At 46.0% G+C, this 19,612-nt stretch overlaps 1 protein-coding gene across 2 annotated transcripts; it reads right to left on the bottom strand.

Annotated features, from left to right (window-relative positions):
* Positions 1-2,532: 2,532 nt before the first annotated feature.
* LOC147698408 (uncharacterized) lies at positions 2,533-6,943 on the bottom strand. Of its 2 annotated transcripts, XR_015299203.1 has the most exons (3): positions 6,845-6,943; positions 5,965-6,090; positions 2,533-3,785 (listed from the first exon to the last, which is right to left on the bottom strand). XR_015299203.1 is itself a non-coding variant. In XM_086933438.1 (2 exons), the coding sequence occupies exons 1-2, from the start codon at positions 6,101-6,103 to the stop codon at positions 3,388-3,390; spliced, it is 537 nt and encodes a 178-aa protein (XP_086789564.1). In that variant the 5' UTR covers positions 6,104-6,119; the 3' UTR covers positions 2,533-3,387. The 2 variants fall into 2 exon arrangements, 1 of the variants encoding a protein (XP_086789564.1); XM_086933438.1 differs by lacking the exon at positions 6,845-6,943 and having other exon boundaries at positions 5,965-6,119.
* Positions 6,944-19,612: the final 12,669 nt, after the last annotated feature.

Here is a 19,612-nt window from a genome sequence, read left to right as displayed (position 1 = left end):
GGGACACTCTAATCTTGATTGCATTTGCTTTTCAGGAAATCCGTCGTGCCAACCCCGACTTATGGCCTAGCTACGCAGCGCGTTTGGACCGAAGGCCCAGAAATATTGCAAGTATGAGATTTTGCTTTTGGCCTGTTTGGGGGTGTTATGCTTCTTGGCGGGTGGGTTGCCGGGTCTTGGGGCATTCCTGGGAAGGTCTAATACCGGGTAGAAGTGGTTGGGACAAAATCCAGGCCGATTTTTTTTTGGGCTATTTCTGACATTTTGCTCTATGTAGCGTTTTCGGGGGCCTGTTTGGGGGGCTTCCTGGTGTTTGCGGGTGAGTTTCGTGGTGTGGGAGCACTGCTGGCTATATATACTTTACTTTGCAAGAGGTTTGAAGCAAATCCATGGTGGCTGAGGGGACTTAGGGCCTAGCTGCAGAGCGCGCGCGGAGTGATTTGGGAAATTTGTGAAAAAGTGACTAAGTCCCCATTTTTGTACTTTTGCTCTTTGGCTGTTTGGGGGTCTTCTACTCGTTTTCTCCTGGGTTGACGGCTCTGGGGCCATTGCTGGGAAGCTCTAATACCGGATAAAAGTGTTTTGGACCAAATCCCAGGCGGAATTTTTTTTGTGTTTTTGATGACTTGCTTGCCTTTGAGGTGCTCTTAGGGGGGGTTCCGTCTGTTTGCGGGTGAGTTTCGTGGTCTGGGAGCACTGCTGGGACACTCTAATCTTGATTGCATTTGCTTTTCAGGAAATCCGTCGTGCCAACCCCGACTTATGGCCTAGCTACGCAGCGCGTTTGGACCGAAGGCCCAGAAATATTGCAAGTATGAGATTTTGCTTTTGGCCTGTTTGGGGGTGTTATGCTTCTTGGCGGGTGGGTTGCCGGGTCTTGGGGCATTCCTGGGAAGGTCTAATACCGGGTAGAAGTGGTTGGGACAAAATCCGCGCGGAAAAGCCTTTAGTTTTGGCACTTTTTGTAACTTAGGGTTCGTTAGGGTTAGCCCTAGCAGCAGGATTGCATGTGTATCGGGGTGTTCTAGATTTTTCAAACTGAGTTCTGGGGTCTTAGAGCACTCGTGAGAATGTGTAATTTTGGTTGCAAGTCATTTGAAGAAAATCCATGGTGGGAAAGGGGGGATTTGGCATAGTTAAAGAAAGCCTTTGCCACTATTCTTAACTTAGGGTTCGTTAGGGTTAGCAGTATTTCTATTGCATGTGTTTGAGTGGGGGGGATTTCGAGTCTTGGAGCGATGCTGGCTATGGCTACTTTTGCTTGGTTGCTTGCAAGTGGTTTGAATACAATCCACGGGGGGTAATGGGTAATTAGGGTACTTCGGCCTACTTTTACTTTCAAAGTAAGTTTTGTCTCCAGTTTTCTGCTAGGCCTCGTTTTTTGGGTGGGAGCACTGCTAGGAAGATCTATTTTTGTTCTAAAACACAGTTTACAGTACACCTAGCTTGAGGGGCAAGATCCGCTACATTAATTTGCCCATACTTACTTATCCTTCAAAAGGTGACTCAGAGTACGCACTTTCAAAAACATTGTACTGTCTGTCTACTAGGAAAAACAAATTGTGACTTTTTGCACTCCACAGCCTACATACCTTATATTTATTTATCAGTGGTGTTGTAATATTATATCACTTCCTGTTTTTCGTTGAATAATTACAGGCCGGGTTTCAGTCTCTGCAATGGGGAAAAAAGGATGGAGTCAGGCTTCACAGTAGCGAGCCACAATTCAGCATCAGGCAGGCAGTGGACAGGGTGTCTTCTGGTGACCAACATCGGTGGACGAAGCGTCGGCTGCAATGGAGGAGTGCCGCTAATAGGAGGATTTTTTTTCTGCGGGCAACTTACTTACCACTTCCAACAGGACCACTACAACCACATAGATACAGTATCCCTTGCCTTTTTCTCTGACTGTGACTGCATTTCTTTGCTCTCTCTCGGCTTCTACATTGATCCCTTAACACATCACTTAGTCCACTCCACTATCTGCACCACACATAGTCATTTGTAAGTGCTCCTACGTAATTCGCAAGTCGCAGCACGCCCCAGGCCGCGTAGAGGACTGGGATGGCCCCAATGATGAAGCATGTCACCAAGGGGCAACCCTGGTGAGTGAGGGGACACCTAGAAAAAAAGCAATTTCTCCTTTTCTATCTACTATACCTTCTGTCAGGTTACGCAGCCCCTAAGCGCCTACCGTACTATGAAACTACATTTCCCATGAGTAGGCGGGAGACTTGCAGACTATTTAGTGAGACTATATGAGAGTACCCTTGTATGTTAGGACATCACTTCACTGATGCCTGTCTTGTCTTCTCTTACAGGTATCCTTTCCCTGCTGACCCTACCTTTACCCATCCCACATTTTTTATTTTAGTTTGTTATTTTTCTCCCTCGCCTAATGCCTCGAACACCCTGTGTTTACACTTCTGGGTGTTGGTGACATTTGGAGGTGGAACCATATTTGCATCGACTGGATCACGGGGAGTAAACGTGACACCTTCCAGACCAACCCCATTGAGTGTTGTTGTGAATGGATTTATAGTGACCAGCAAGGCTCTCGGGTATCTGGCTACAGAGACCTTATGTTGAATATAGTTATCAATAATTCCACACAGGCCCTGTACTGTCGCATTCTTTCTTTCCACAGTTGTCGATGATATATTCTTACTCTGCTTGACAAAGAACCATTGCTAATGTGAAAGAACTTCAACCGAATTAGTAGTTATACTTTACCATTTGTTAGGCTACAATGTGGCACTGCTCTACTGTACTTCTGTCACCTGCTATATTCTCAGTTGTACCGTTGAATTGCTCAGGAGGACAAACCAGATTTCATTTTCTTTTTTTTCATAGGCATGCAACTGCCACTGTGTCACACCACTACTACCACCGCTATGAGGAAATTTTATCCGACCAAGATTGCCAACGTTATTCGGTGTTTCCCGTGGAGCCAGCCCTGGGCCTAGCCCTACTTTCAAACACAAATTACAGGTAAGATAAGCGTTTGGTGGTTTGGGGGTATAATGGAGTATTAGTACGAGAGACGAGAGCCTGAAGGTAGTACTACTAAAGTCCTAGGACTCTTGGATTCACTTCACTTAGTCTGTGAGAGGCACTTAGTGTTGAAAACATTTGGGCATTTACACTTAAAGGAAGAAAATGGAACTAAACTTTCAGGAAAACAGTCAACGTTAAACCCCCACCCACCAGGCAAGCAGTAAAAAACAGGTATGCTCAGATAAAGTTTGAAAAAGTATATTTATATCCCTAACAAAATAATCTCCCGCAAGACCCTCCCTAACCCCAACGATTGTCCTTCAAAAGTCCCCAAAAACCCAACTCCCAATTCCCACCCCCCAAAAGTCTCTAAAAAAGGGGCAAGGGACACTATGGGTGGATGCTGTTCACTTTTTGGGCCAGGGCATCATGCTCCTCGCGGAGCAAGGCGAGCTCCTGCTGAAGGCGGGACACCATCAGGGTGGTGCGGCGCAGGCGTGCCTTCACTGCCTTGCAGGTGCAAGGCCTGTGAGAAGCAGCTGTTGGCCTTGCTGCTCGGCGGTGGCGTTTGCCTTTGGCAGCCCGGCTCAGTCTCGGTGGACCACTGTGCTGGGTCACGGTGGCAGCCGGTGAGGCCACGGAGGACGACGTTGTCGTTGTTGTCGACCGCACACTTTCCACGTCCTCCAGGGCCACCAGCCGCCGATATTCCGCAACAGTGGCCTCGATTCTCCGTTGCCGGGCCGCTCTAGCCAGCTCCTTCCTCCTTGTTCGTTTGGAAGGAGAACCTATATGAAGAAAGAAAGACATAGTCTGTAACCAATGCTCTTTAAGATTAACTCAATCATTCAGCAGAAATGTGTGCTGCAGTACAACTAGCAACTTGCAAGCGCATTACATAACTATTGAGGCCAGTATCTATCTAACCTCACACTTCTTCATCCTTGCTCTAACATTAGTGGGAGTTTAAGGAACAAATTCTATGAGCACTGTGGACTTCCATTGGAGTCGACTATGAAAGTACACCAGTCTTATTCTTCTTCTTGTCTCTTGTTTTGGAAAATTGGTACGTTATTTTCTGCAAGCCGGCATAATGCCAGCGCGGTAAACTTGCACCCGAGAAAAAGAGACGCACGCCATGAGGAGTGACCTAGACTTGCGTTGCCGTTGCGTTACTGTACCCGTCCAGTACATGCAGGTGGTGAATCTCTTACTTTTCTATTACGGGTGGCACTGAGAATACTCTGTTACAACTCAAGGGCTACTGCTTAATTAATTTAACTTTCACCCTACAGTGGAAATGAGTACTAGAAATGGAAAATTGAAGAAGATAAATAATCTGATTATCTATCACTTCACATGGGATGTTTTTGCTTATATATGGGATGACTTTAGGTGCTTTGCTTTTTATTGAGTGACAGGCAGTGATACACCCACACATGAATGACTGAGTACTACTAAACTTATTAAGAGAGGTAGGGAGTGGCCACCATAATAACCGGATCTATGCAGTGCTTGCAATACAAACTACTGCTACTATTTATGGTAGTATTTGGACAAAATTAAAAGTTCTTTTCCTTGCCTGTGAAGTAGTGTGGCTCACTGGTTAGAGGCAGCAGACCCGAGAGCAGAGGACGGCCTGGGACCAGGGTTCGATTCCCGGCGCGGCAGGTTCTTGGACCAGGGTCAGCGGGCTCGATAATTCTCTCGCCTCGGTGCCCACTCTGATCAGCGATCACACTCGGCAACTCTGGGCATTAGCTTGCCTCATCTTCACTAACGGCCCCCCCAGACCGCCGGGGATGCCTGGTCTCACCCTGGAGATACCCATTAGGGACCATCTCTCAGGGAAGCCAGGAAGGGTTTCGCAGTGGTCGAAGCGCGGAGATACTCCCCCGGGAGTGATTCTAGCGCTATATAAACCCACAATTAATTAATTAATTAATTAATTAATTAATTAATTAACCTTTCCTACACTGGAACGGACGTGCGGGTGCAGTGTTAGTGTTACATGCTCTTCAAAGTTACACTTAGTTCATCCACTGACCGTCTACTCTCTCTAGATCATGGGTACTCACAAACTTTCTCTCAGGGGCTACATTTACAGTGTAGTTTGGGGCCGAGGGCCGCACTGGTGGGGGCGGAGTCAGAGGGGGCGGGGCTAAAGCAAAACGATAACTTGTGACCATGAGGTTGCACACAGGTCCCTGCAGCAGATGCCCTCATCCACTGAGCCACCAGACCCAGCATTTACATACATCTCTCTCCCTCCTGCTGTCCCTCCTGCCCTCCCTCCATCTCTCTCTCCCTCCTGCCCTCCCTCTCCCTCTGTCATCTCACTGTGTGTGTGTCTATCTGTGTCAGCCTTCAGCCCGGGTTGAGACCGCTTCCTCAACGCGCACACACAGACAACAACACCAAAGTACTTAACAGGTCTTTAAAAGACCATTAACATATTATTGAGGCTTTGTTTGTTTTAGCGCCCCTGCTTCTCCACCCTGACAATCACTGCTTGCCCGGCCCCACAGAGCAGAGGCTTAGTTCTATTTCACCTCTTTGTGGCCTTGCATCTCCACTCTGCTCTGTGGGGGCCGGGGGAGCAGTGATTGTCAGAGTGGAGATGCAGGGGCGCTAACAGGTGAAATACAAAAAAGCCTCTGCTCTGTGGGGGCCGGGGGAGCAGTGATTGTCTGCAAGGTCAGCGCACCGCCAACGAAGGCTTGCCGGGCCACCACCGGCCCGCGGGCCGTACTAGGAGTACCCCTGCTCTAGATACACATATGCTATCTAAGAGTCAGATAGTAGCATGATCCAGGTATATGGACACATACAGTTTCTGTGTCACCCACCCAGGCTGTTGTCCTTCCACCCATCATTGCTTCATCATTCACCCAGCCATGCATCTCATATTCTTGCCTTCCCAGCTAGTCTTCAATCTCAATAAGTAAGGAATATATAAGAGCTTACCTCTGGCCGCCACCACCGTCTCAACTCTCACATCCGGCGCCGCCGCCTCCTCCCCTGATGATGAATTGCCCTCCGCCTCCGTGTCGAGCACCACCACCACACTGGCCCCGCCACCAGATGTTCCACCTACAAAGTACATTTAAGAATCTTAGAATAAAGCACTCACTAGTCACTAGTATTTGGTCTAGGAATGAAGACATGTGAAAACAATGTAATTTGTGACTGTCTACGTTAAAGTTAAAAAAAATGTCCCTTTTTCCAGGGAAGGTTGTCTTGCTGCACTTTTTGGCACAACTGATGAAGGCTGATTTTTTAACACGCACCATTTTTCTCCACACAGACAGAAGATGGACTTCTAACAACAAGATCAAGTTGAAACCAGGTGAGAGCTCGGCTCGACCACAAGAAATGTCTTCAATTAATCGTCAGCACTAACCACTTTTCCATTATCAGTTAAACGTTTAGTTTTATTATGACTTCATTTTAATAAATGTGTTTACTTTTAATAAAGCTTTTAAATTTAAATACAATCTGTGTTTTTTGGTCCTCCAGACTAGAGTGACTGAACGAAAGGTTTTGCAATTTTTGCAAGCATGAGTCCAGATAGAACACTTCAAAAGACATTATGGACAATCCCAGAGGACTGCACTAAGTTGATAGAGCTATTGCTGACTAGAATCATGGGAGTTTCGCCAACCGTGCAATCTTAGTTAGCTACACAGACAGACTAATAAGAATAATCTAGTAATACCACAGGGAGTCATAGTAGAGGCAGGATAAGAATTTAGATACAGTCTACAAGAAGAGCAAAGACAATTTTGAAAAAATTCAAATGAGGAACGCTAGGAAAAATAGGTACTAGTCTAAAATGAAAACTTACTGGGGCCAGCAGAGGAGCCCTCGCCTGCCCGATCCTGGCCCTGTTGATGAACAGCATCCGCCGCCTGCTGCTCCTGTGTCCTCCTCTCGCCCCTGGGGGGAGCTGACGTACAACATGAAAGAAAGAACAGAAAACATGGATGATTGTTGCTTGTCAATGTCAACCAAATCAAACATTTCAAAAGAACAATAACAAAATATTTCCGCGAAATTATATTGATTATGGTTACTTTTTATTTATTTGCGGACCTGTGACTTCGAAAGTCACGTAACTCACTAAACAAAGTACTGAAACGTTCACCTAGGACTGGCAGGCAGCAGTCCGCAGGCAAGACGCAAAGTGACAGACAAACTCCATTGTGATTTCAGTCAGATCAGTGACAACACTAACAGTTGCCTGCTACATTACCAGTCATTTAAATAGTCAAACTATCAATCCACCGCCACTATTTTTCTTATTGTCAGGGTTACAAAGGAAGGGGCAGATTTAAGCCCTTGCGGCTCTTTTGCGCCGTTCTTGCGTGACTTTTGTGACGCAGCAGCTAAACAAAAAAGGGCGCCATGGTGCGGCGTATAATATTATAACAACGTGACGCATTTGGGAGATGCATCCCGTTATAAAGCCCTGCGCCATCAGGGGGCGTTCCGGCGCAAGGGAGGGCATTCCTGCGCTGGAACACATCCTAATAGTGGCTGAGGGAAATCTACAAAATATCAATCAGTCACCTTTAGGACAATGATGCGTCACACAAACCCTGCACCTGCTTGAAGCAGACGTACGGCTTGACCCAGCATTGGGGAGATAGGGTACCCCAGAGCATTGATGGAGCTGCGCCATCGTTGCGACGCAACTCCAGCAGTAAAGCTTCGGTGACGTTTTGGGCCCATGGGGAGCCGCATTGCAAATACGGCGCACCATGTTTGGTGGTGGTAGCGGGCCGCACAATTAATGGCGCATCCCTGCTACTTTGCAGGGATGCGACGGTAATTGCAATTCTGCCCCTTAGGGGCATACTTACTTACGCGTTCTGGCGCATCTCCAGAGATGCGCCAGATCAAATGCGTCACGCAAAACTACCCTTGCGACACGGCAGATGTGCCTCATTTACAATGCGGCGCGCCCTGGCGCAAGGGTAGGCACTTGCGTGACGCATCTCGTCACGTAAGAGCGGCGCATCGCTGGAGTCACGTCGCCAACGCAATGCAACTCCAGTAATGCTCAGGGCCACCCAATACTTTACATGCTGTGTCAGTCCTTTCGCCTGCTTCGAGCAGACATAAGGAATTGAATTGACGTAGCAGCGTCGCAGAAGTGCCTGCGTTAAATCTTGTAGATTTCACGCAGGCAATTTTGCGAGGCGCACAGCCGCTGGACCGCCCACCCTGCGTACTAGGAACGCACCCATTGTGGTGCAGGCCCATGGCTTTATAACGTGACGCATCTCCCTAGATGCGTCATGCTGTAAATGACTTGCAGGGATGCGGCACGTTTACGCCGCTGTTGCGTCACGCAAGGCAACGTAAACGTGGCGCAAGGGGCTTGTAAATGTAATCTGCCCCCTAGTGTCTAGCATTACGCAGTTCTGTTAAGTACACTCATACATAATAGTTACTCAGGCCAATGAGACCACGAAATAGAAAACAAATAAGCATAGTAGCAACCCCACTGAGAAGGAGAGCAGTGCACCTGAAATGCACAGAAGATTTTGAAATATAATTTAACTACAATGTAATCGTCATCAGCGGCATTATTGGCTTGCTCCATGTAAAAAACAAATATTTGCAATACAACAACACAGAGCAGGAGAAAACATCATAGTAGTGAGTGATTAAATGCCAATGGCTACTACTACTCACCAAGCCCGGGGATCTCCAAGCCGAGCTGGTCCAGCAGGTCGCGCTCGCGGTCCAGGAGGTCCGTCCAGCGATGGGTGACCTGGCTGTAGGTGCGCTGGACCCCGTAGAGGTGGGATATGGCCCAGCACACCTTCTCCCACCGCTTCCGGCGCTCCCGCATGTTATAGCCGCCGGCCGCGATCCTGCCGCCTCCCGCGATGGTCCTGGGCAGGCGGCGCTGGACGAAGTAGACCAGCGCGCCCACTTCCTCCGGGCTGAATATCTCCCGGCGCGTCACCTGCTCCCCCCTCGATCTCACGCCTGCTGTCCTGCCACTGGGTCCAGCACTACTCCCCGCCGCCGCTGCGGCCCTCAAGTGCCTGGGCAGCTTCACGGCGCCTGGCTTGACCATGGTCTGGGCAGGTAAGGTAGGAAGAAGTAGAAAATTAAGAAAGAATAGGATAGGGAAGAAGAAAAGAAAAGAGTTTACAAAAGTAGTTTAAAAGTAAAGAAAAATAGCAGAAAAGACAAAAATATACAGCTAGGAAAAGAGAGGGATAGATAAGAAGCAAAATCGTAAAAAAAAAACTGAAAACAAGCAAAGGATGGGAAAGATATCAAGAGGATTAAACACCATGCCCAGACACAGGAAATGAATGAAAAACAAGATGGCCGGCGCCCGTTTCCGAGCGCGAAAGTCAGTTCGCGCGAGATTTTCCTCGCGATCTCGTGCGAACCTCTAGATTTCCCGCGCGATCTCGTGCGAACCTCTACTCGCAATGCGCTTACTGCGCGAGATTATACATAGCGGGCGGAAACGGAAATACGTCACGCAAACAAAATGGCCGCGCCCGTACTCGACCTTGGGGTAAATTCGCGTGTTGCGCTGCAAGCGGCTCGCGAATACTGCAAAAAAACTCGCGAAACAACAAGCCGCAAAAAAATAAAATGCTCATTCGCACGAATTGGCGGCTTCCGCGGTCGGTTTCGCACGACGCCGCGCCCCGCGAATAGCGCGAAAAAAACCGCAAAACGATTTCAGCAAAAGCAAAAGCAATGAGCAGGTGCAAAAGGTCAACCTCATGATTTGTAACGATTCTTTGTATTGCTTCCTGAGGGGGCCCTCCAGAATTCGGTTGCCTGCTTGCAACTATTGTGTGACCCTGCTCTGACCTTAACTGTATGCCACAAAGGTCCTGATTTACAGCTAAAGGAGCAGACAAGCAGGTGCCAGGCTGGAACTTTAAATTCTTTCAGTGACACATTAATTAGCCCCTAATTCATTATTGTCAGTTGGGGCAGGGCAGGTGTTGTAACTAATTTTGCAACAATGAAAGCACTTAGCAAGTGCAAAAGATCACTAATCAGGGCGCACTAAGGAAGCAGGTGCCAGCTAAAAAAATATTCTGTGACACATTAATCAGCCCCAAATTAATTCAGGTCACTTGAGGCAGGGAAGGTGTGCTTTGCTTTGCCGAAAATAATGTACACTGGACAACCAGAGGGTGTGGTGATGAAACAGAGGGTGGCATGGGTGGGCCAGAGGGTGGCATGAGTAGTCAGAGAGTGGCAGTGGTGACAGAGAGTGGCAGTGATGAAGAAGAGTGTCCCAAACAGGCTGGACATGTAGAAACAACAAGTTCGCAAAACTTGCGACCCGACAGGTAAGTTCGCAAATTGCGAAATTGTAAAAACCCTCGCGAACTGGCAGAAACACGGGCGAACACAAAAAAAAAAAAAAATCCGCAAATTCGCGGGAATTCGCGGATTTTGCGGATTGCGAATCCGCAAATCCGCAAAATTCGCGAACGCGAGATCCGCAAAATTCGCCCATGCCTATATGGATCACATCCATAGATGGATGAACCTCAAGCACCTGAAACTTAACCCAGGCAAGACCGAACTGATCTTGCCTGGGAAAAGTGAGCTAAGTTGGAGTCCCCATTTCTGGCCTAGCATCATGGGCCAGCCCCCGTGCAAATCTTCATCTGTGAAAAGCTTGGGAGTCATAATCAGCGCTGACCTCTCTCTTAAGGGTCAAATTGGTGCTGTTGTCTCCGGAGCTTTCTTTCAGCTCCGGAAAATAAAAAAGATTTCCCAATTTCTTACCCACTCAGCCCTGATCCAGGTGGTCATTGCTTTGGTTATGTCCAGATTGGACTTCTCTAATAGCATCTACCTGGGACTTCCGCTTGGCCAACTTAAGAGACTACAACTAGTTCAAAACCAAGCGGCCAGACTGATCCTCAAGCAGCCAAAGTGGCAATCTATCACCCCTGGCCTGGAACAACTGCACTGGCTCCCGGTGGCGCAGAGGGTCATGTTTAAGACGGGCTGCATGGTTTTCAAAGCTCTTCAACACACTGGCCCTAAGTTTATTGAAGGCTTGGTACTCAGGTACACCCCCTCACTTAATCTCCGTTCTGCAAAGAAGGATCTCTTAATTGTTCCTTCCTTTAACAAAAAACGTTCAGGCGGCTGCTGCTTTGACTTTTTAGCCGCCAGCCTTTGGAATACGCTTCCTCTGCCCCTCAGACAGAGCCCTGACATTCTCACTTTTAGACATCACTTTAAAACCTGGCTTTTTAGACAGGCCTTCAAATAATGTTTATTCCTATTTTGGCTGTCTATTTTTCCTTTCTTAGTTATGTTCCCGTACCTCAGCGCCATGAAGCCCAAGGGCGTACGTGCGCTTTATAAATATTATTTAACATAACATAACATAGTCACTGTGTCACCCCCATCTTCTCTCAGGTATCGCTATTCTACCCGGGGAGAAGGAATCATTTCTTACCGCAGCAGGATCCGCTGCTGTCGATATCCTCTGAGTCTCAACCACCTCATTTGCAGTTGTTTGTGGGGCTTCTCCTTCTGCTCCGCACTCTGGGCTTGATTGTCGCTGTCTTCTTCTTTCCGGAGCCACGGGACCTCGCAATTCCTTCTGGTCGGTCCCTGAGGTATTCCTCACCCAGGCAACGATTGATATCTTGGCTTTTACGGATATTTGGGGTGGATTTCAGGGGAATTAGGGAACGATTTTACAGAGCTCTCTCCCAGTGCGGCCATCTTGGGTGCCTGCTGGCTACGCCCCCCCTTTTTGGACAATGATGAACATTTTGGTACAACAATGGTTGGGGATGAGGAGATGTGTTTGGGGAGAGGGGTGGGCTAGTTGTGTGGGTTGAAGGGGTGGGTTTTTATTGTTTGGTTAATAAATACTTATGTTACTTTCTTTCTGCCTCAAATCTTTTTGGGTCTGTTTTACTTTTCACTGCTACCTTTTAGTTATAGTGCAACCTGGTTTTAAAATTTGCTGGCAGTGTATAACAGTTAGGCATTAAGGTGCCAAGGTGGTAGTAGTAGCAGCATACTAGAACACTAACAGTAAAGGAATCAGAATGGTGGTCCCACTCCTACCTAGTTGAACTCCAACTGTAGGATTTTAATTGGAAAGATTATTTACGCAGGCAACTTAAATGAAATAAACACTGAGTTAATGGGTCATATATGATTATATCATAACTTTGAAGACAATTGAGACCGGACTACACAAGAAAGAATATGTGATAGTGAACACATACCAAACACTACTAAATTGTTCGGAGCAATGGTGAGCTAGTATTTTGATTAAAGCTAAAGTTACACCTGAATCGTAAAGAGGACTCAAAGCCAGGAGTGGACATTGTTAAGTGTTTACGTAACGCAACACACAATGCCTGAATGATGATCCTGAGGAATTATGTTTTTCTATATCTAAAATATTGATCTCTTTTTATGCATGGGTGGGAAAATGGAGCAGTATGGGCTATTGTTTCGGTAATAGAAGTAGAACTGAATATCCGGCAGTGAGTTGGCGTTGCTTTCATCGCATCAACCCCACCAAGTGTGTGGACAATTAATGGTGCAAATTATTAAGTCACACCTCAATAAATCACACAGCCCGGGGGAAGAGGGTTAGTGGTTTGATGAATGGATGGCAAAGGGATTTTAGGAAACATGTGACAAAGACAAACACTGCACAAAGACAATATTCATTTGGGCAATGAGCAGCCAACCATCATCAATCGGGTTTGAGAGGAAAAGGAAACAAATAAATTACTATGACACAGTTAATTTTAATGCAATGCAAACAGTCCGTCAGCCCCAAAGAGACTAAAGTTATAATATAATTTTATTATCTAAATGTTGTCACCCAGGTTTGAAAAATAGCAAACACAAATTATGTAGGAGTGAAGTAAACAACACACACAGTTGTAAAAAATTATTATTAAAAGAAAAATTATACTGTATTGTCAAATTGGGAGGTGCATCTACATTCTTCTTGGATTGTCTGTCAATCTTGGGTGCCAGGCTGAAGGAGCCCGGTAAGGTAAATGTGAGATTTATGATGCTTTTGCCTTTTGTGCTGGAAAAGAGAAGGCCTGTGGATTGTAGAACAGCAATATATTGTAGAATTAAGGTGAAGGTCAGAAGGTAAACTTCATGAGGAGTGTACCAAAAAGACATGCAATCAATTAGGTGAGAGCAATTACAACAACCAACAATCACGAACAAGTGGCTGCATGTATTAGACAGATCAAACTTGCAAATGTCATTATCATAATATGTAGCTTAGCGCATGAACAATGTGATGATCACCACATGTCTATCTCTAGTTACCTACAACAACAGCCCCCCCCTAACCACCACATTGTACGTTGTGGTACATTGCCAATCCTCTTTGACTCACAAAATATACATTGGCCAGACTTGTAAATCAAGGGCCTCATTTACAAGAAAGTGCAGCAGCATGATACCACAAGCCCTTAGACTGCACCACGCTGCAGCACTTTCAAAGCACAGGGATGCAACAAATTTACAATATTATGTCACAATTGCCTGCCTTGCACTGGTCCAGGGAGGACCTGTCCTGGGAGTTCGGGCTGGACTGTTCCCATTGGGCGCAGGGTCAAGACTGATTTGCATATGGCTGGGTCCAAGCTGGAATGGCATGGTGAGCAAAAAACAATGGATTTAGGCCCAGATCTCTGTTCTGGGGTGAATGTATAACATTGTTCTGCATTCTGTCCATCAATAGTTATTTTTGCATTTGTCACTCCGAGTGGGACGGGTATGCTTAGACGTGAGTCATGTGCTCTCCATGCCACTGGAATCCAGCTATCCTGGCTGAAGAAGGCTGAAACCCTGAAACCGGTCCTAGGATGCTTGTTTCCAGTCAAGGGAGGACCTGGCCTGGCAGTTCCGGCTGGAGTATTTCCATTGGGCGCAGGGTCAAGACTGATTTGCATATGGCTGGAATGGTATGGTGAGCAAAAAAATGATAGATTTAGGTCCAGAGCTCTGTATTGGGGTGAATGTATGACATTGTTCTGCATTCTGTCCATCAATAGTTAGTTTCGCATTTGTCACCCCGAGTGGGATGGGTATGCTCAGACGTGAGTCTCATGCTCTCCATGCCACTGCAATCAAGCTATCTTGGCTGAAGAGGGGTGAAACCCCAAAACAGGTTCTAGGATGCTTGTTTCCTGTCCAGGGAGGAACTGGCCTGGCAGTTAGAGCTGGGCTGTTTCCATTGGGTGCAGGGTCAAGACTGATTTGCATATGGTTGGGTCCAAATTGGAATGGCATGGTGAGCACAAAAAGGTGAGCACAAAAACTATGGATTTAGGCCCAGATCTCTGTACTGGGGTGAATATATGGCATTGTTCTGCATTCTGTCCATCATTAGCTCTTTTTTGCATTTGTCATCCCGAGTAGTCCTTGCTGACTTCCCATGGGAAACCCTCAAAAAGAAGGAGCATCTCTGTTAGGTATTTGATTAGGCCCCATTGGTCCATCTCAATGATCATGCCTTTCATAGTTGCATCTCCTTTTTGTATTACATATTCATTGATCGGTCTGTACTGCTCAGGCAGACGTTGCAACATGTAATAAGTCAAGTTCCAAAGTGTTGGCACCTACTGTTTAAGTGCTTTAAGTGGCATTCTATTATCACGCTGAATGATCCTCAACTGCATCCAGGCTTTAAAAGAATGAATAAAATGAGTGCAGATTCTTCTGCAGGTGGACAGTAAGTTGCTGACTCGGTCTGACAAGACTATATTACTGCCATCGTTCATGGCAACAAACCTGATGTTAATCTCTCTTGGTTGCAGCCATTCAAAGACATTGTTGTCTAAGTCATCCAAGATGTTTGCAGCAGTATGGGATTTCTACATGGCAAACATGACTACTGTTTCGTGCTTTCGAGCGCTTTTAAAAATGTCTGCAGTCTCAACACCTGCAGATATTATTTCTCTAATCCCCACAAAAGAGATCCAATATGCAGTGATGCACATGTAATCAGTAGCTTGGCAACTGGTCCACTTGTCTGTCATCAGGTAGATAGTGTGAACAGAATTCTGCTGCAAAGCTTGTCCAACCAATTCCAGCACATCGTGATGTATTACTGGAACAGGGCCCTGTGGCAAAATAGGTTGTCCTAGGTACCTTCCATTTCAGGCAGATGGCCACCACAAATTCTAGAAAACCCACTCCTTCCACAAAAGAAAAGAGGAGGAGGTCTGGTGCTAACATTTTACCCAGTTTGGCATTGTACAACCGTGCCTTTGGGTGGCTGCGTTCGTACTGCTCCTCCTGCTTAACCTCTTTGGTGCTCATGACGAGACCAGCTTGTCATGAGTCACAGTGGAGCTGTGCTCATGACAAGCTGGTCTCGTCATAACGGCTGCACTCCACCCACGCGCGATTGATTCCCCACCTGTGCGGGCAAATTAATAAGAGGGCCGGGTCGTGATGAGACCAGCTCGTCATGAGCACAGCTCCACCGTGACTCATGACGAGCTGGTCTTGTCACAAGTACCCTGGCGCCGCACTCACCACCCCCTCACCGTCGGGGAATTACCCCCGCAGGGAAGGGGTTAAACAATCCAGTAATAGTAGGCCAGATTTTTTCTTTTCTGGTACCACTGATACAGGCAACTTCTTGAGAGCAGAAGGTGGTAAGCTCAATGTGCGTCTCAGCTGTGCAGTCATTGTATGCTCTTGCCTTGGTGTCTCATCCTGACTCTTGTGCAATTGCGATGTTGCTGATGTGAGCGATACTACTGCACTGCTGGGGACAAAGCTGATTTGCATAACAAAAATGCCACCCTCTTCTTCGCCTTCACCTTCTATCATTAGCTCAGATTCCCTACTCTCACCCCTTCACTAACACCACTCACAGTTTTTTGGCCACTAAGGTGCGCAACCCCATGGATTGCATGGTGTTTTCTCAAATGGGTACCCCAACTAACACTTGCTCTGCAAATGCCTAACTGTAAAGAAGTTCCAAACAAGGGAGGTCAACTTTCTGACACTGATGCCATTGCCAATGTCAGAAGAAGTGACGACAGGTGGCTGTTTTGACATTTGCCTTTTTGCAGTGCCTACTTCTACTGAAGTGGTTGTGGATGTAGGTCACTGCTGTGGCTTTGCAAATAGGGAAGCTTGCAGTGGTGGTGGTATCTGTGCCACATCCCTCAGGGCAGGTTGAGATAGGATAAAGTCAGTCTCCACTAAGGCTCGGCTAACATCCATGATGACTTGCTTGTCGTAATCTTCCTCCTCTTAATCCATAACTCTAGGGCTTTTAGGAATGTTTCCGGCAACAATTGGGTACTACTTTGTGAAACAGATAACTCCAAATCAGTGTCAACGCTCGCAGATGTAGCTGTGGTTAGAGTGGCTGCCTCTGTAACAGACATGGGCTAGGGCTTGGGCTGAGGTGTGGTTATTGATCCAGGAGTGCTGCGCCCAGCTTTCTCCCCAGAGGCAGGTGCGGCAGGCACAAATTTGCCAAGAAAAGTTTGGGTCAGCACAGCAGTGGTGGAAATGGTCTTCTTCTCCTCCCAACTAGCCATTTTCTTGGCAGCACCTATCTTTGGGGCCATCTTGAAGATGTCAGTTGGCAGTGGCACTTAGCTTCACAAGCTGAAGAGATGTTCGTGTTGTGTAGTCATGCATCACTTCATGCACAGGCCTTCTGTCTGGCAGTGGGTGATGTCTCTTCTCTTGTGCACCTAAAGCATACAAGCAAGAAAAACATCAGTGAAATATGGCATTTTCACAGATAATTAGTACTACAAACAAACAATATCATTTAGTGTGGTTACAATACAGTGTATCCATTCATGAAAAGTACATCAACATTAAACTTTCATGTACACTCAGGAAGGCTAAGAAAGAGCAACAGCAACATGCAGATGTAACGGTTTGCATCAAGTTGGGATGTGGCACTCAGGGAGGTGCAGGTGACAATGAAATAATCCCTAGAAAATTAATGCTGTTGTGCAGCTGTGCGCCTATAGCAGACAAGTGGTTGACGCCAGATATTCGGAAATTGGGGGGAAAATGATTATTAAAAAAGTAAGGAAAACTGTAAAACAATTAAAAACTAAATTATTATTTTTTTAATTAAAAAAAGATTTGTTTTAAAAAAGTTAAAAAATGAAAAAAAGTAAATACATAATTAAAAGATGAACACATTTAAAAGAAATGCAGGACATTAAAAAAAATCCTAAAAATTACATTTAAAAATGTATGAAAAAATTATCAAAAAAAATTAAAATTAAAAAATATCATTGCTGATGTACTAGGTGAAGGGGACTATCATGAGAAACTGTCAGACGAGGTCTTCCTCAGAATCTGTCGAGTTGATATAAGGGCCCACCTCTCGATACCTCAAATTCTGATTGTAGTAAATACACAGAATATTGAAGTGATCAAGCGGGGGGAAAAGGGTGTTGGGAAGGGAACAGCAGGGAGGGAGATCTGAAAAGGAAAAGTTAATGCTGCAAGGTTTTCCTAATATTTTCGAAAGTCTGCAAAAACTTTAACAACTAAAATTACTTCTTAAATTAAAAGGCTTTTGACTTTAAATTCAGCCTAAACTCCAAAGTCATCATATGAAACAATGTCTTGAATTGCGCATTGAAAAAACACATTTGAATCTCAGGGTTACCAAAGACTTAATGACTCTTTCCCAGTAAATAACCTCTTTACAATGATAGCCACAAATGTCTCTTTGCCTTGTAAATATCTGCTTTACATTGGTAACCTCAAATGTCCCTTTACCTTGTAAATATTCACTTTACATCAATAATCTTCAAACCCAAAAACTGCATATGAATATATTTCTTGAAGCAAAATAAATCCTTTTGCTGTAGACTGCAAAATGAATTGCGCCAGTTAAGAATAGCGACCAAAAACCATTCAAAGAAGAACTCAACAAGATAGAGTCTAAACTCTCAGTGAATTATACCACAGGAAACAAAGAATGGTTTTTTTTGCCCAAAGAAACAGTCTAAAAGCACATTTGCAATGATTGCGCCAAATTTTAGCCTTATAATTAACCTAAAATGGTCCTACCTGAAGAGTACGACCTACTCTACTCAATAGAAGGGCGTGGCTGCAGGAAACCAAAGCCTCAGAGAAGTAACTTACAGGATCTGCCAAGTTCTCCAAAGCAATCTTACAACTGGATACGCCTTCTCCAATGGACCTTCTGCTGGATACCACTCGCTTGCTGAAACAAGAATCAGATAATGCTTCCCAAGCTCTGATTCCAACTGAGAGCATCAGGAGGAAGCTGCCACACCTTCAAAATCCCAGGAATAGTGAGCAAAGGGGTTTGGGCGTGGTCGCGCACGTTTACGTGACTACGCCCGGTGTTTTAAGCGACCGCTTGCCATTTCTCACGCATCTCGCGGACGCGTTAAAGCCGCTTGCCAAATCCCACGCATCTCGCGTGAGGCTACCAAACCTCATGCATCTCTCGGACGCGTTCAGGGTGCCAAATCTAACGCATTAGGCGGACAGGGGGAGATAGACTCCATACAATGTGCATATTTCAATACAGAAAAAGTACATTTCACCACAATACATCATACACATCATAGAGCTGCGCAATTGAACCACCAACGCCCCTTAGAAGGAAAACAATGTACCTTTCCACACAAATGCCTAGGACATGGTACATGACGTGGGGCGGGCCCTAGACCGCAAACCACCCTAGTCCTGACAGAAACCCACTGAAATTTGGGAGGTAAGGACTGGTGCAGATGAAAAATGTAAAAAAAGTATATAATAATATATAAAACACTGTTCACACAGTACATTCAGTATGAGTATTGAACTACTAGGCCTCAAGCATAACACATAAAATGGACACCCGCCAAATGTTCAAACAACAAACAGGAGGCATGGCCACAGTAAAGAGCACATGCAGGCCTATAGCAATAGCACACTGGCTGGCTACACAAAATAGCTGCCAACCACACCATCATACAGCAAAGCAAGGAGGCTTTCCCACAACAAGAACACATGCAGGTCTATGGCAAAAGCAGACTGGCTGGCTACATAAACTGGCCACCGACCACATGATCAAACAACAAGCAAGGAGGAATGGCCACAACAAAGAACACATACAAGCCTATGGCAAAAGCACACTGACTGGCTACACAAAATTGCTACTGACCACATGGTCAAACAAAAGCAGGGAGGCATGGCCACAACAAAGAACACATGCAGGCCTATGGTAAAAGCCCGCTGGCTGGCTACACAAAATGGTCAAAAGCAAGCAAGGAGGTATGGCCACAACAAAGAACACATACAGGCCTTTGGTAAAAGCACAATAGCTGGCTACAAAAAAACAGCCACAAAAAATAACCACTGACCACATTGTCAAACAGCAAGCAAGGTGGCATGGCCCCAAACAAAGAACACACGGAGACCTATGGCAAAAGCACTCTGGCTACCTACACAAAATGACCATCAGCCACATGGTCAAACAACAAGCTGGTGGCATGGAAAGCAAAGAACAGATGCAGGCCTATGGGCACTGACTATACTAAATGGTCACTGGGAAACAAAGAGGAATGGTCGCCAAAGGCAA

The sequence above is a fragment of the Lissotriton vulgaris genome, chromosome 8 (assembly GCF_964263255.1).
Source record: "Lissotriton vulgaris chromosome 8, aLisVul1.2, whole genome shotgun sequence".
NCBI lineage: Eukaryota > Metazoa > Chordata > Amphibia > Caudata > Salamandridae > Lissotriton > Lissotriton vulgaris.
This window is presented reverse-complemented; position numbering and strand designations above follow the sequence as displayed.